The 14820-nt window shown below is 45.7% G+C and overlaps 1 protein-coding gene across 1 annotated transcript in view; it reads right to left on the reverse strand.

The window, feature by feature from the left end:
• Positions 1 to 14820, reverse strand: part of COL27A1 (collagen type XXVII alpha 1 chain) — a 210781-nt gene that overhangs the window by 185109 nt on the left and 10852 nt on the right. The window contains exon 4 of the mRNA XM_065418988.1: positions 3866 to 3919. Within this exon, the coding sequence (XP_065275060.1) occupies positions 3866 to 3919 (54 nt within the window). The remainder of the gene's footprint in view (positions 1 to 3865; positions 3920 to 14820) is intronic.

Here is a 14820-nt window from a genome sequence, read left to right on the forward strand (position 1 = left end):
CTCCACAAACCAACAGTGGGCCACCAACCCTAGAAAAGAGAAAGCCACTCAGTTATTTTTTACACTGTCCAGTAATCAGAGAACATGGGGGTCAGCCCACAGACTTATATAAAAGAAGTGGAAATACTGTGCTGTATCAATAGGACATCGTCACCCTGTGGAATTCACTGATGCAGGTGGTCAGAGTCAAAGGCTGTGGCAGGTTTCGGAGGAGGTGGCTAATTGTATAAGCATTAACAACACTGAAGTTATCCAAGCTAAGATGAGAGCACCATGCCTCATCAGGCCATAAACTGCAGAGGAGAGGAAGAAATCCTTCCTGCTCTCAAAACGTACAGCATTACAAAGCTAGTTACATGCATTGTTCCTCCTTCCCCTGAAATTTTCTCTGCTAGCGGCAGGATACCTCACTTGATGGACCAATGGGCTGATCCAGTATGGGTCTTGTTGCAGCAGGGACAAGGTCTGTGCAGCTGCAGAGGAATTTCAAGGAGGTCCAGGTTAAGCAAAAAGGAAAAAAAAAATTCTCTCTGGGGTTCATGGTTTATTTTTTCAGGGTTCTTTTGCAACCAAAAAGAAGAACCCCTCTAAGCCCATCCTACTGTCTGGCCCCATTCCCTTCCTCCAGTGCAAATCCTTAAATCCCAGAACCATTAATGAAGACAAAACAACAATACGCGCAGGGCAGTTCTTCTGTCTCTAGTGCTCCCAGGCCAGGCATTTATACCGCAACCCCTTTCTCTCCCCTGAAATTAGGCTCAGTTTCAAAGAGCTGAGCCAAAGTAGGCTCAGCTCCACCTGATTACTTCCCAGCTGGGATTTCCATCCTGAGTTGAGGAGAACCCACTGGCTGGGATTTAACTCAAGAAGTTCCATGTGACTGTCAGGGGCTTCCCTGCTGAAGCAGGCTGTGCCATGGATGGGAGGACACTGAAAGACCCGCTCATAGCCTTAATAACACTTTTTTTCCCTTTTACTGCCACTGAAATGTCAAAGCTCAGTTTTGTTAAGCTGGAGGAATTTGGATATATGTGCACAGGAAAGCTGGGGCCTCCAGACCCTGGGTTAAGCTTACATACCAGAAGGGTATGTCTACACTTCAAGCTGGGGTTGTGATTCCCAGCTCCGGGAAACTTACTTTCACTAGCTCTCAACAAGCTAGCGCACTAAAAATAGAAGGCAGGCCATGGCCAGTGCGAGCAGTGGGAGGGGCTAGCCACCCAAGTACGTCTCTTGGGTGGCTAGCCGCCCCTGCCGCTCATGCCCCTGCAGCTGTGTTCTGTTTTTATTACGCTAGCTCCATGAGAGCTAGCACGATTATGTCTCCTTGAGCTGGAAATCGCACACCCAGCTCTGAGCGTAGACATCCCATTGTGCTCACTAAGCTCAGATGGAGACCTGCGGTAAGGATTATGAGCGAGGGAGAGCAGAGACTTTCAGCCTTAACTAGTAATTTTCCAGCAACTGCAGACTCATAGGAGAACCCCGTGTTGGTATTTAAGCATGGTCTGTGCTAATGTGTTTGTCAATAACGGATTATGTAAAATATGTAGCTGGGTCACTTTGTTTGCCAGAGGAAAAAAAATAGTAGCTATGCCTGCATGTGTCATGGGTTGCACCGCGCAGGTCTCTGCACAAAACATCAGCTGTATCTGTGCAAAACGTTACCCAGGACCGTGAAGGCAACAGTACAAAACAACAGCTAGATGCTTGGATCTCTCAGTACCCATGCTGCAAAAGTTCCAGTGCAGAACAGTGAGGCAAGTAAATAACCTGTATTGAAAACATCAGGCCTGATCCTCCTTTACCCTAAGGCCCCTTTACATCATCCTGGCTGCATAAAGGGGCCTTAAAGTGAGCATAAATTACACTTTAAGGTCTCTTTTCACTGAGGCCTGGTCTACATTACCCGCCTGAATCGGCGGGTAGAAATCGACCTCTCGGGGATCGATTTATCGCGTCCCGTCAGGACGCGACAATCGATCCCCGAATCGACGCTCTTACTCCACCAGCGAAGGTGGGAGTAAGAGCCGTCGACGGGAAGCCGCGGAGGTCGATTTTGCCGCCGTCCTCACAGCGGGGTAAGTCGGCTGCGATACGTCGAATTCAGCTACGCTATTCGCGTAGCTGAATTTGCGTATCTTAAATCGACCCCCCCCTGTAGTGTAGATGTAGCCTGACAGAGTAAAGGGGCCTAAGTGTAAATGAGAATCATGGCCCATTGCAGAAGTGCTTAAGAGCTCCTGGAATGAAAAATTTGCACGGGAAGAGCAGACATTAGTTAGCTAATCCTCACCCCTCCTGTTCGTTAAGCGAATGCCGTATTACATCCCGGTGTGACTCCGCTGTTACAAATGGGGTTAAATGACTTCCCTTAGGTCATATGAGTCAGTGGCAGAATCCCAGTTAAAATGCAGGAGTCTGCTCTAAGCACTAGATATGCTGCCTTCCTCTGAACTGCATGTCTTCGCACGCACCAGCACAGAATACTACTTCTTCTTGTATGAATCACTGTGAATGACATTCACATGCTCGTAAGGCACTACCTGCGCCCATAACTAGCTAACAAACTACTTGGGCCCTGGGGCTCCACGCATATGTGTTTAACGCTATCTGTGCCACAGAGGAGAAGTGGTTCAGGGGGAGCTGTGGTCACTCAGCTTCTTTGGGGGGGTGGGGGGGAGGAAAACAGGCCATTCCCTTTTACGAGTACAGAAATGGGGTACACTTATCCACGCCTATTTACCATGAATCTCACTGGACTGCAACACAAGCGCCCTCTGGCACTCCCCTGTTTTCTGCCCTCAGAGCCATCTTTCAAAGGCCTCGTGTGGGGCTGACCCATCTTTCCAGCTAAAGTTCCCTCTGGCACCAGTGGGAACTCTGGCAGCTCAAGGGTCAACTGAAAGAGGTGACTTGATCATGATATTAAATGATCCTTCCTCCTGCTCCCACCCTAGAGGCCAAGGGCCCCAATCCCCCCAACTCAGTATACAAGAATGTGAGTTCAAGATCCACTCTCAGATCTGTGCTTTGGGACAACATTGTGTTACCACAAGAATCGCCGTCTATTGTTAAAAACACAGGTATAGAATTGTCCAGTACTGCAATAGCTGCTGAAGCTGAATTAATGCTAAAAGTTTTGTGTAACTTAGCTGACTACAGGACTCAAAAAACCCAGGTGTTTCAGGGGATGAGGCATTTCCCCAGGATGGCTCTTGGGACTCTTAGTCACGTTTGTATCTGAATTTAGAAGATATGGGGTAGAAGGGAAAATACACAGAAGACTAGGTTAGAGATTTTGTCCTAGATTCTGAAACAGACAAGAAGCAGGTCAGAGAGGTCCCTTCTCTGGGTCGGCAACAGCTAAGCTGAGTGGAAATCAATTAAAATGAATTTTATTATAGGAGCCGTTTAGATAGCATTGTGTGCAAGGGCAAAATTCAGAGGTGAGAGGAAGTAGGTCTGGAGACCTGATAGATAAAGGCCAGAGAAGAAACATGGTCAAATCAAATGTCTCTGTGTGTTCTGTAACAATAAAAGGTTGGACACTAAAGAGAAAGTGGGAAGATAAGGACAGAGAGCAACAGTCCGACCGATAGCCTAATGCCAAACCTCAGGTCAGGCTGCTCCTTCCCCAGACCTTGGCAGGAGAAGTTTGGCCTGCTGAAAATCTTGGATAGGGGAGGGGGAAAGGAGGGAAGCCAATCTTTGCTCTAAACTGTGCCAGACCTCAACAGCTGTGCTCAAAGTGGTCACTAGCTCAATCACTACGGTAGAACCATGTGTTGGCATGGAGAATAGCAGCACAGAAAGACAAGATGCCAGCAAAAAGGCACAGGGGTAGACACAAAAAGCCACTTACCCGTGGGCCTCTCTTGCCAGGAGGGCCTGGTAAGCCTGGTAGACCTGGGGGGCCCTAGAAAAGAGGTAAAGAAATATTATTTACAGTTATACAGAAGACCGTGCTCATGACAACAGAAGAGCCATAATCTAACTGTTTGGAGCAGGAGCGAGGAAGAAAGACCAGTTATGGCACAAAGCCCAGAGTTTCCATGCAACTTATGCTATTGTTGTAAAGGAATAAAATCTATGCACACCAGTCACAGAACTATGTATTTCAATAGAGCAGAGACAAAGCATTTTCATCTTGCTGCTGTAGTCTTTATTTCTCTAATCACAGCTGTGTTTCAGTTTCCTGGATTCTGCACTGTAACATAATAGAGGTAACACAAATTGCATCTCAATGTTGAAAGAAGCAGGCACGTTGTGTGTTACATTATACAAAAGCTAAGGAAACATAGTCATCTCTGTAGTATAGGTTCCTAGAGGAACTGTGATATTAAAGAGATAATCACACCACAGCTCTGTACTCTCCTAGATATTATATTATATGGCAAAAGTAATAAAATTGGTGTCAATGGTGGAAGTTCCTGGATGTGGTGCTGCAATATCAAAGCGGTAAGTTTAGTCATGTCAAAGCAGTGGGGATTCTTGGATGCTGGGTTACAATAGAACAGAGTTATAGGCTCCCTGCTGCATGCTGGTCTGTAACAGTTTAGGGGAACATAATGAGGTTTAAGATGCTGAAGTAAAACTGTAAAATCCTTCTTTAAACTTATTCTCAATGGACTGGAGAATCCAAATTTCCAGAGAGAGCTGCAACTCCTAATCACTCTTGCAACCCTTTTTACAGCACTGACATTAATAATTGTTAGCTAAAGTGTCTCACTGGGGATTTATATTAAAGTAGCTTGTTACGAATGATGGGTTTTGTTTCTCGGGGGAGAGAGAAAGAGCAGAAGGCTAAAGAATCTTTGGAACCCAGCCTGAACTTTCCAACTGCTCCGGAGTCCAAAGAGCTTTTACCAAAAGTAGAACTATGAGTGGGAAGTGATCAGATCTGCTGCCGAGCAGGTGCACGCTGTACTCCACATTCGGTTCCTGCTCCCTACATCCTTCCTTCCCCAAACAATTTTTTGCAGACTAACGTGGTGCTCTGTTCCCACAAGTTAAGACCATCACAAAACTGACTCTGCCACTTGTGAAACAACACAGGTGACTCAGAGTCTGTACATACTGCAGCACCAAAGGAAGAGTTAAACGTTCAAGATCCCTAACACAGATCTCAGGAATATAAATTCAAATGTACCAGAAAATCCTTGGAGACCCCTACTCCAAATTCCATCCTAGGCTATGGTTTCAAACAGTGAAAGCCTGCATGCATGCTAACAAAGTCTCTCCTCAAAAGAACCCTGGTGAATATTACCAATCCTCACATACAGCAGGTAAGTGGTGAGTGAATTAGTTCAGAAGAGATAAGGATAAAACTAAGCCTTGGTCCAAACAAATGCAAAAAAAATATGTATAGGTAATCCCCTTCCTCTCCCCAGTCCCTCCTGGCTACTATGAACTGGCACTGAATGCATTAGCATCTCTCTTTCTGCAGTGTGGCTGGCTCAGGTGGAACCAGACAGTGATGAAGATATCAAAAGAATGCATGGTCTAAAGGTGTAAGATCCTACAGCTTGATAGTGATAATGTCTCATCACAGTGGAAGTTCTAGTGCACCCTCACCTACTGCTGCTATCAAATGTCAATTGCTCGCTATTCCCTTGTTCTTGAGATTTCCAGCCTGATTCCTACTCTGAATTATCGGATGACTATTTGATCTGAGAGATGCCCATCACTAGCTAATATAGTATTGCTGTTCCTTATATAAGCAGCCCCCACTCATACAACCGATCCTTATGTTAAGCTAGGTTTCAGAGTAGCTCGTTCACCTGCACATCTACCAATGTGATATATGCCATCATGTGCCAGCAATGCCCCTCTGCCATGTACATTGGCCAAACCGGACAGTCTCTACGCAAAAGAATTAATGGACACAAATCTGACATCAGGAATCATAATACTCAAAAACCAGTGGGAGAACACTTTAACCTGTCTGGCCATTCTATGACAGACCTGCGGGTGGCTATCTTAAAACAGAAAAACTTCAAAAACAGACTCCAACGAGAGACTGCTGAGCTGGAATTGATATGCAAACTAGACACAATCAACACAGGATTAAATAAAGACTGGGAATGGCTGAGCCATTACAAACATTGAATCTATCTCCCCTTGTAAGTATTTTCACACTTGCTTCTTATCAAACTGTCTGTACTGAGCCATCTTGATTATCACTTCAAAAGTTTTTTTTTCTCTTACTTAATTGGCCTCTCAGAGTTGGTAAGACAACTCCCACCTGTTCATGCTCTCTGTATGGGTGTGTATATATATCTCCTCAATATATGTTTCACTCTATATGCATCCGAAGAAGTGGGTTGTAGCCCACGAAAGCTAATGCTCTAATAAATTTGTTAGTCTCTAAGGTGCCACAAGTACTCCTGTTCTTTATGTTAAGCTATACACACACACACATCAGTTTAACCTGCCATTGTGTTAACTCCAAACACCACATATAATGTGACTATGCAGCTGCACAAACACATAATTGTAGGCTTTTTGTTTGAATCAGTCTACTGAGTAACTGCTCCGGAATCCAAGCTTTCGTTAAAAAATTCCCCAACCCTTGTAGCTGGGAAGATAATTATCAAAAGATGAATGAAATATAATTGATGCAGTGATATCTAACTGAGGCTACGTCTTCACTACCCGCCTGAATCGGCGGGTAGAAATCGATCTCTCGGGGATCGAATTATCGCGTCTCGTTGGGACGCGACAATCAATCCCCGAATCGACGCTTGTACTCCATCAGCGCAGGTAGGAGTAAGCGCTGTTGACGGGGGAGCCGCGGAGGTCGATTTGCCGCCGTCCTCACAGCGGGGTAAGTCGGCTCGGATACGTCGAATATTTGCGTATCTTAAATCGATCCCCCCCCCAGTGAAGATGTAGCCTGAGTCTGCAGACATCCTGAAACTATTATTTCTGTAAAAAGCAACAGAGGGTCCTGTGGCACCTTTAAGACTAACAGAAGTATTGGGAGCATAAGCTTTCGTGGGTAAGAACCTCACTTCTATTATTATTCTAAACTACTTCTAAACTATTATTTCTGTGAACTGCTCCCTCCAGCTCAGAATGTTGACTCTGAAGTATAATGATGACAATTTAAAATGTCAGTATCCACTTCTGATCATTTCAGCAGAAACATCTCATCCATTGTTGCTTGGAATAACAGTGGCACATATGGGGGGAAATCGTTTCCCCTATCCCACCAACCTCCATAGCAACATCCAGTTGAAACAAAGAATTCAAACACCCCTCCCATCATTTAAAGTCATCTCCACCTCCGCCCCAAAAGAGGGAGGGAGAAAGGAGATGCAGCCCCTCTCGAAAAATTCTAACTGCATCCTGAGTACCAAAAACCAAAATCATCTGCCCCAGACAGTCTTTGATACCAAAAGCCCTGATTCCCTCTAATAATTACTGCAACCCAGTTACACCTTTTCAATACCACACTCTCCAAATTTTGGGGGAGGAATTTAAAATAAACTGAACATAAAAAGCCCACAAGATACTGTACTAATTTCAGTGTCAGGGAATGGTGGTTAGAGTAGGGTAAACAGTGCTCTATATTCTGGGATCTCTACTGCATAATTTAGGTCCAATATGCTACATAGGATACGGGGCCTTGTGTAACTTCTTTCCCTCCTCCACCTAACATGTACGTCCCGTCATTCCACTGATCCATGTCCTCTCTGTTCCAAGTTATACCAGTATCTATCTATTTCTATACAATCGAGTTTGAATCCCTAAGGAGCCTGGAGTAGGTGACATTGATCATGTGAATGCTGGGGGAAACCTGCCTTTGATCCCAGAGCTGGGGAAGTAATACACAAACTAAGCCAAAGTAAACAAAGAGCACAGACTAAGACAGAGCCACATCCATAAACAGAGAAACATAAAAACCCAGCTGGATAGTTGCACTGTTATCCAAGGCAGGACACGGTCCCACTTACAGTATAAGGGGATGGCATATGGAGAATATCACAGCGGTCAGTAAGCAGCAGCCTAAGAACAATGCCATTCGCTCTGCAGAAACTATGCTGGGTTTCATTTACTGTTGCTAGCAGGATACCTGTTCTCATCCCTGAGCTGGTAGGGTTAAGTTATTCCTGCAGGGCTGGCTAGATCCCTCCATGGTAATCATCATGCCATCTCGGAGACAAGTCCATCTTGACTATTGGAAGAGGTTTCAAAAAGCAGGAGGTTTCCCTTTCGCTCAGTTCATTAGATGGAGGTAGCAGTGCTCTGCCTCATCCCTCCCATTCCATGTCAACATTGCGGGACTGAAAAGCTGACAGCCTGCCTTAGCAAATAAGGGTTCCTAGAATTTTTTGATTCCTGGGCCTCTAGCTTTTTGCCTCCTCCTTCTGAAAACTGATGGTAGAGAACTCAAATCCCTACCACCACCATGCCCCCAAAAAATAGGAGATCAAGGAGAGGCATCAGAAGCAGATGCTCTCTTCTCCTGCCAGGCAGATGAGCTCACCTAATAAGTCTAGATAGTTTTGAGAAACAACTGAATGTGGCTTCAAGAAAATTTAACCCGTCTCATAATTTCCTACAACAGCATGAACAATGACGACTGTTTTCACCAGGTGATTATACGATGTATTCTGTGCTGCTTCTGGGAAACATTCGGGAGCAAAATTGAGATTCCAGGATTGAGAAGAGAGTTTTATTTCTAGCCTCCTGAATTTCAAGTTGCAGAGAATTTGACCAGGTTGATGGAAGTTGCAGATATACCAGACCTTGAGGACATCAGAAACCTCAACATTTCATCCCACCACTTTTCCCAACTGATTTGTCCATCTGCCTCTCCCATCTCATTACCCACCCCACTCTGCCTCTTTTGTCTGCTGTCATACAACCATCTTCTAGGAGCCCTTCAAATCTCATAGCTGAGCAAGGCTGCGCTCATCCTGGGATGGGAAACCTTCAAAGAATATCTAACTGCTGCAGGAATTGGGGTTGGCGATTCAGGAGCTGGCTCTATTCCCTCTGAATCACTACTGAACCAATGTCTCAGCATGGTGGTACAGGCTGGGGGTGCTGTGCTGCTGCAGGAGCTGCCCATTGAATGAGATCTATGTATAAGCCTGACCTTTTAGGGTCATCAAGTGTCCATAGATCTAGAGCAGGGGTGGCTAATCTGTGGCTCCGGAGCCACATGCGGCTCTTCAGAAGTTAATATGCGGCTCCTTGTATTGGCATTGACTCCGAGGCTGGAGCTATGGGTGCCAACTTTCCAATGTGCTGAGGGGGTGCTCACTACTCAGGGGCAGCTCTATGTGTTTTGCCGCCCCAAGCACGGCAGGCAGGCGGCTTTTGGCAGCGCGCCTGTGGGTCACGCGGATTCGGCGGCATGCCTGCGGGAGGTCCGCCGGTGCCGCGCCATCGGCGTCCCCCCCACCGAATTGCCGCCGAAACCGCGGGACCGGCAGACCTCCCGCCGAAAGCCACCTGCCTGCCGCCCTCACAGCGACTGGCAGGCCACCCCCCGCAGCTTGCCGCCCCTGGCACACGCTTGCTGCGCTGGTGCCTGGAGCCGCCCCCGTCACTACTCAACCCCTCGCTCTACCACAGGACCTGCGCCCACTCCACCCCTTCCCACCCCATCCCCCAAGCCTGCCATACCCTCGCTCCTTCCCCTCCCCCCCCCAGAGCCTCCTGCACACCATGAAACAGCTGATCGGGAGGTGTGAGGAGGGAGGCGGAGGTACTGATTGGCAGGGCTGCCGGTGGGTGAGAGGCGCTGGGAGCGAGGGGAGGAGCTGATGGAGGGCTGCTGACGTATTACTGTGGCTCTTTGGCAATGTACATTGGTAAATTCTGGCTCCTTCTCAGGCTCAGGTTGGCTGCCCCTGATCTAGAGGCATCGGTGTCCTGGTGAAACTCTGTCAACAAGGGCTATATTCTATCTCCCTAGATCTCTTCAGCTCTTGCAATGGAGATAGTATTCTTCTTCACTTCCTGTCCTAACCTACTGTACAGTGTTGCTGGAGTGCTACAGTCTCCACGAGAGGTGGCTGCATCTCAATGGGGAGCAAAATGGTCTCTGTACAGTTTGTACAGCCCCTACAGGGACTTTGGGGATGAAAAGGAAGATAAAAATGTAATTTACCAATACTGCTCTTCTCCTCAGTTTCTCAGAGGAGCAATAGAAACCACCTCAAAAATAAACTACAGATATATACATTTCAAAGCTTTCCCACCCCTTATATTGGTGCTGCTTTCTGAGGAGTAGCTTTACCCTTTCAGACGGTAAGTCTGTGTTTTGTCTTTTTCCTCTTTTCCATCACAATTGTTCATGTATTTGAGGCTTCTTTCAAGCACATGCTGCTCTGAATTACAGTGGTGCGGATACAAACTCAATAAAGTAGTCTGTATCACTGGAGAGCACTAACTTTGAAGTGGGTAGGATGGGCGAAGGGGCAATATTGGAACTAATGACCCATCATACAACAGGATGGAAAAGGAGAAAGTTTATATATTTTTGTTTGTCCAAAAGATGCATCTTCAGCATCTAGAAGAACATCTCCTCCAGCTAGGCATTTTTCATGTAGGGATAGACAAACTAGATATACTAGAACCCACTTGAATCTTTGCCTAAAACAATTTTGAAGGTTTGAAAAAGATTGGTTAAAACTTTCCCTCCTACCCAGTTTGGCACCTCCTGGTTTCAACTAGGTTAGGGAGTAAAAGCCCAAAAATTCCACCCACAAAAATTTTCTAGTATTACATCTATATATTGAAAATACATATTCATTCTGTGTTTGTACAGCATCCATGACTAGGACTCCCAGGCACTAGTGCAACACAGCGAACACAGATAATTGAAGCAAGGACCTCATAGAAACCTTTCAGAGAAGAGCCTCTTCTTGAGAGACTTCCAGTCCAATTTTGCTGCCTAAAGCAGTTTGGAGGAGCATTTTCCAAACTTGCTTATTACATGCTTGTGACCATGGCAGGATGCTGAAGGACTGTGAGGAAATGGAAGGGTCTTCTGTTCCATCATTGTCCCTTTCTTCTCCTTATATATTTCCCATTACCGCCTTTCCAGCACTTTGATCCCAATTGCTCGTAACTTGTTCTTTGGCACCAACTTCATTTTAAGCAAGCGGGGCTGTTTCATACTCAGTTACTGCCCTGCAACCAGATTCCCTTTGGGTACATTTCTGGTTAAATTCATAATGATTTATGGGCCAATTATGTGAATGATTCTAAAACCATCTTAGTCTTTATTCTGTGTATTATACTGACTATGTGGCTTTTCTGTACATGACTCATAAATTAAGGGCATTGAAACATATTGTATGTTCTATAATATATCATATGTTGTCAACATGGGTAGTCTGAGCCTTTCTGGTAGCACTCAGTAACCCCATAAAATTGCTGTTTGAGCCCATATCTCTGACACCCAGGCTGCAAAGGAGACCACATTTTTACACCATAAATATGCCTATTTGTTTAAGTATCATTTTTTGTGGTGTGCACAGAGGATGAAATTCATGTCTGTGCAGGGGGCCTGCACGAAGTCTATGCATCACTTATGTCCCATTTAAGCCCTCAAAAAGCAAAGCTTAAGTGGGACTTCAGTGGTAGCAGAGTGCGCGCTGGCCCTCTGCACAAGGATGAATTTCATCAGAGTCCCTATACTCAGTATTAAGGGCCTGACCCAAAGCCTACTGAAGTTAATGGAAAGACTCCCAGTGACTTCAAAGAGCTTTGGAGGAGTCCCAGAATGAACTTTCCATTTCCCCGCCATCCTGTTGAGGAAGCTCAAGGATCCCTAAGCTGCTTGAGAAAGTCATAGCAAAAGCCTTCAGAACCAAGTTTACTTTACATCCAGGATTCACCAAACTGGTGAAAAGCAACCTATGTACGATATCTTTACAAACGGTATCTTGCAAGCAGTGACTGTGTGCTCTTATGTTGGGATTTTTCTGATGAGGACATTTTAAAACTCAGTGAAAACACCCCAGCTCCTCCTCTCTCCCCCCCCCCCCTCGGTAAAGTTTGTAACTTGAATATTAAAACACACTTCAATTGTACCGCTAGTGTTATTCAGTGGCACCACATCCTCTTAGTGGCTTCAGACAGTTGCAGGCAGCTCCACCATACATTTCAGCATGAGTAAAGTATTAAAATCTCCAATGATGCATATAAATTCAGGACACCGTTCAGATCTTTTGGGCTTTGCTCTTGAGGCTGGCAAGAACCTATGGAATTCCTGCTTTATTGCATATGGGGAAAGGCCCCCTTATATCTTGCCATACATTGTATACACAAAAGCCCAGCAAGTAATCAGCAGGAGAACTCAATTTATTCACACTGAGCCTGCTTCAAAGACCTGATGCATTAATGGAATATCATTTTCTTTTGTGGTTTTGTATATCACCTGTAGCCACGGGCTGCACTCTCATCAATTCTTGAAAGCCAAACAAAGTCAGCCTGGGTCAGCATTGGACTTTATAGGTGCTGTGGGAAGTAGTGTTGATGAGTCAGAGGAAAGATTGCCAGCCACTGAGTCATTATTGAGCTAGTGACACAGCATGGTGTTTGGGGGCCTTTTTGCTCCTTTTTTTTCCTGCCAGAAAACATTTAAGACACAAATTCTGTCTCTTTGTGGTCATTAATGATCCCATGGCACTTTTGAAAAACAAAACAAGCTTGTTAATCTTGGCGTTCTGGCCAAATTCCATTGTGTAAAAAACAGTCGTTACCCTAAATTCCTAAGGCGTTAATGCTGCAGTTCTAATTGCATATGGGATGTGTCTTCATATCCTGTTGCATTAGCCCTGCTGTGGTCTGCTAAACAGCTGTTACACTCTACCCCAGAGGTAACTGAAGCTTATTGATTAGCAAAGGGATTCTTTCAGCACACACTTTGTATAGAGCAGTTAACTTTGTAAATAGCTTTGGGGCCAATTGGGAGGAGAGGACCTATGTAAATCTAGGATTATGTTGATATTATTTTGTGTTATATGCAAAGACTGCAGGGCCTGATTCACCACTGCCTTGCACCTGTGTCATCCTTTACACCTGGATAAAATGGGTGTAAAATGGTACCAAAGCAGAATGAAATAGTTATTCCTCCTGCCTAGCAGCAAAAGAGCTAGAGAGAGGGCACGAAGGGCCCTGTGCTCATGAAAGGAGAGAGTAGAGACAATACAGCATCCTCACCCCCTTTTCAGCAACAGACCACCCTTGGGAGCACCACATCATTACAGTTCCTAGATTTTAAAGCAGGAGGTGGGCAGCTGGGAACTATCAGTCTTCTGGAATTGAGCCAGAGCTGGGGGGGGAGCTGCTGTACTCAGCATGCTCCCTTCCAACATGGTAAGTTTCCAGCAGAAGTTTGCATGGGAGTCAATGTGGCTCTCTGCAACATTAACTCAGCCTCAGTGGCTTGGAGGGGGAGCATGTAAGTGCAGGGGAGGGAGCGAGCCTATGCCAGCACAGCTCTTAAGCGAGCTTATACAATGGCGGCTGAGCAGCACGCAGGGGCTCCCTTTCCAGGAGTGGACCAGGATGGGCCCCATTTCTCATCTCTTGAGGTCTGTACACCATGACTCTTCCATGCCTGCCCACAAATCCCGCCCTAGAGACTGGCAATGGACCGTTTTCAGAGCACCTTCCCAGGGGCTTCCCTTAGAGAAGGGGAGAATATCCCCAGTAGTTGTAATGAAGGAACCTTCTATCAGATAACAATTGCACTAGTTAACACCATCTCCTTCCTTCCACCCTTGTGCCAGATGCAGTGCACAGTAATTGCTGGTTCTCAGCCTGTAATCTGCTTAATCAAGGCAAGATTGACTGGCTGAGCTATCACATACCAGACCAGGAAGTACTGTGTTGAGAGTCTGACCTCATCAAAAATGTCTGCCCAACAACATGGAGATGGTGCCAGAGTAATTACTCAACTGTGAAGCATCAGCGCTCGTATTCTGAAATGCACTTGCCTGGTTACATAAATGCTAAATTAATTTCTCAATATGTCATCTTGATTCAGGGCTTTCTTCCCCCGGCCCAATGTCGGGGTGAAGCTTTCAACGAAGTGTCACACAACAGAGATCCCCAAATGAGTCACAGACAATATCAAATAGTACACAGCAGCCAGCTCCAATGCAGCTATAACCTTTCCCTCTCAATGCGCTCACTTTGTTTCCAGAAGTCAAAGAGGATGAAGCCAGGCAGCAGCTTAGTTGTTCTCCTTTCCCCAGATCCAGGACCCTAACTGTTCTCTGAGCAGATGGAAACTTCTGCCATCAATTTCCTAAGCCCTCCGTGGCCTGCATCAGTCTGTTTGCTGTGATTGACAGGCTGAGTGGGATTTTCCACTCTACTTGAACAACAAGCTCTTCATGTTGGGTGGGGGAGGAGGGGAGAGTAGGAAGAACAAGACTAGTATGCTCACCCTCAGACTATTTTTGGAGCAAGGAGTTGGAGAGGGGAGGCCAAGAGTTCACTGGAGCCCTGAGCGACCAGCTATAGATCCAGTAGTTACAGGTATGTCATATTTTTGGAGAAGGGATGCACAATCATTGATTGGATTCCTGCTACTGAAGAACTAATAAGCTTAAGGGAATCTCCACAAGTACATAGGCTCTTCACTCATGGAGAAACAAAAGAAATTGTAGGAGACAGTTTTGTGTACACAGGGAAGTTGTGGAGACTTCCTGACTCGCCATCAACAATTGGAGGGTGTGTGTTATTTCATATATCTATCTATCTAAAAATCAAAGAGGAGTCTACAATCTACTGGCAGCATACAACCGTGATGAAGTAGCAACCTTGAGATCTTAGTCACAC

Source organism: Emys orbicularis, chromosome 18 (genome assembly GCF_028017835.1).
Source record: "Emys orbicularis isolate rEmyOrb1 chromosome 18, rEmyOrb1.hap1, whole genome shotgun sequence".
Lineage (NCBI taxonomy): Eukaryota > Metazoa > Chordata > Testudines > Emydidae > Emys > Emys orbicularis.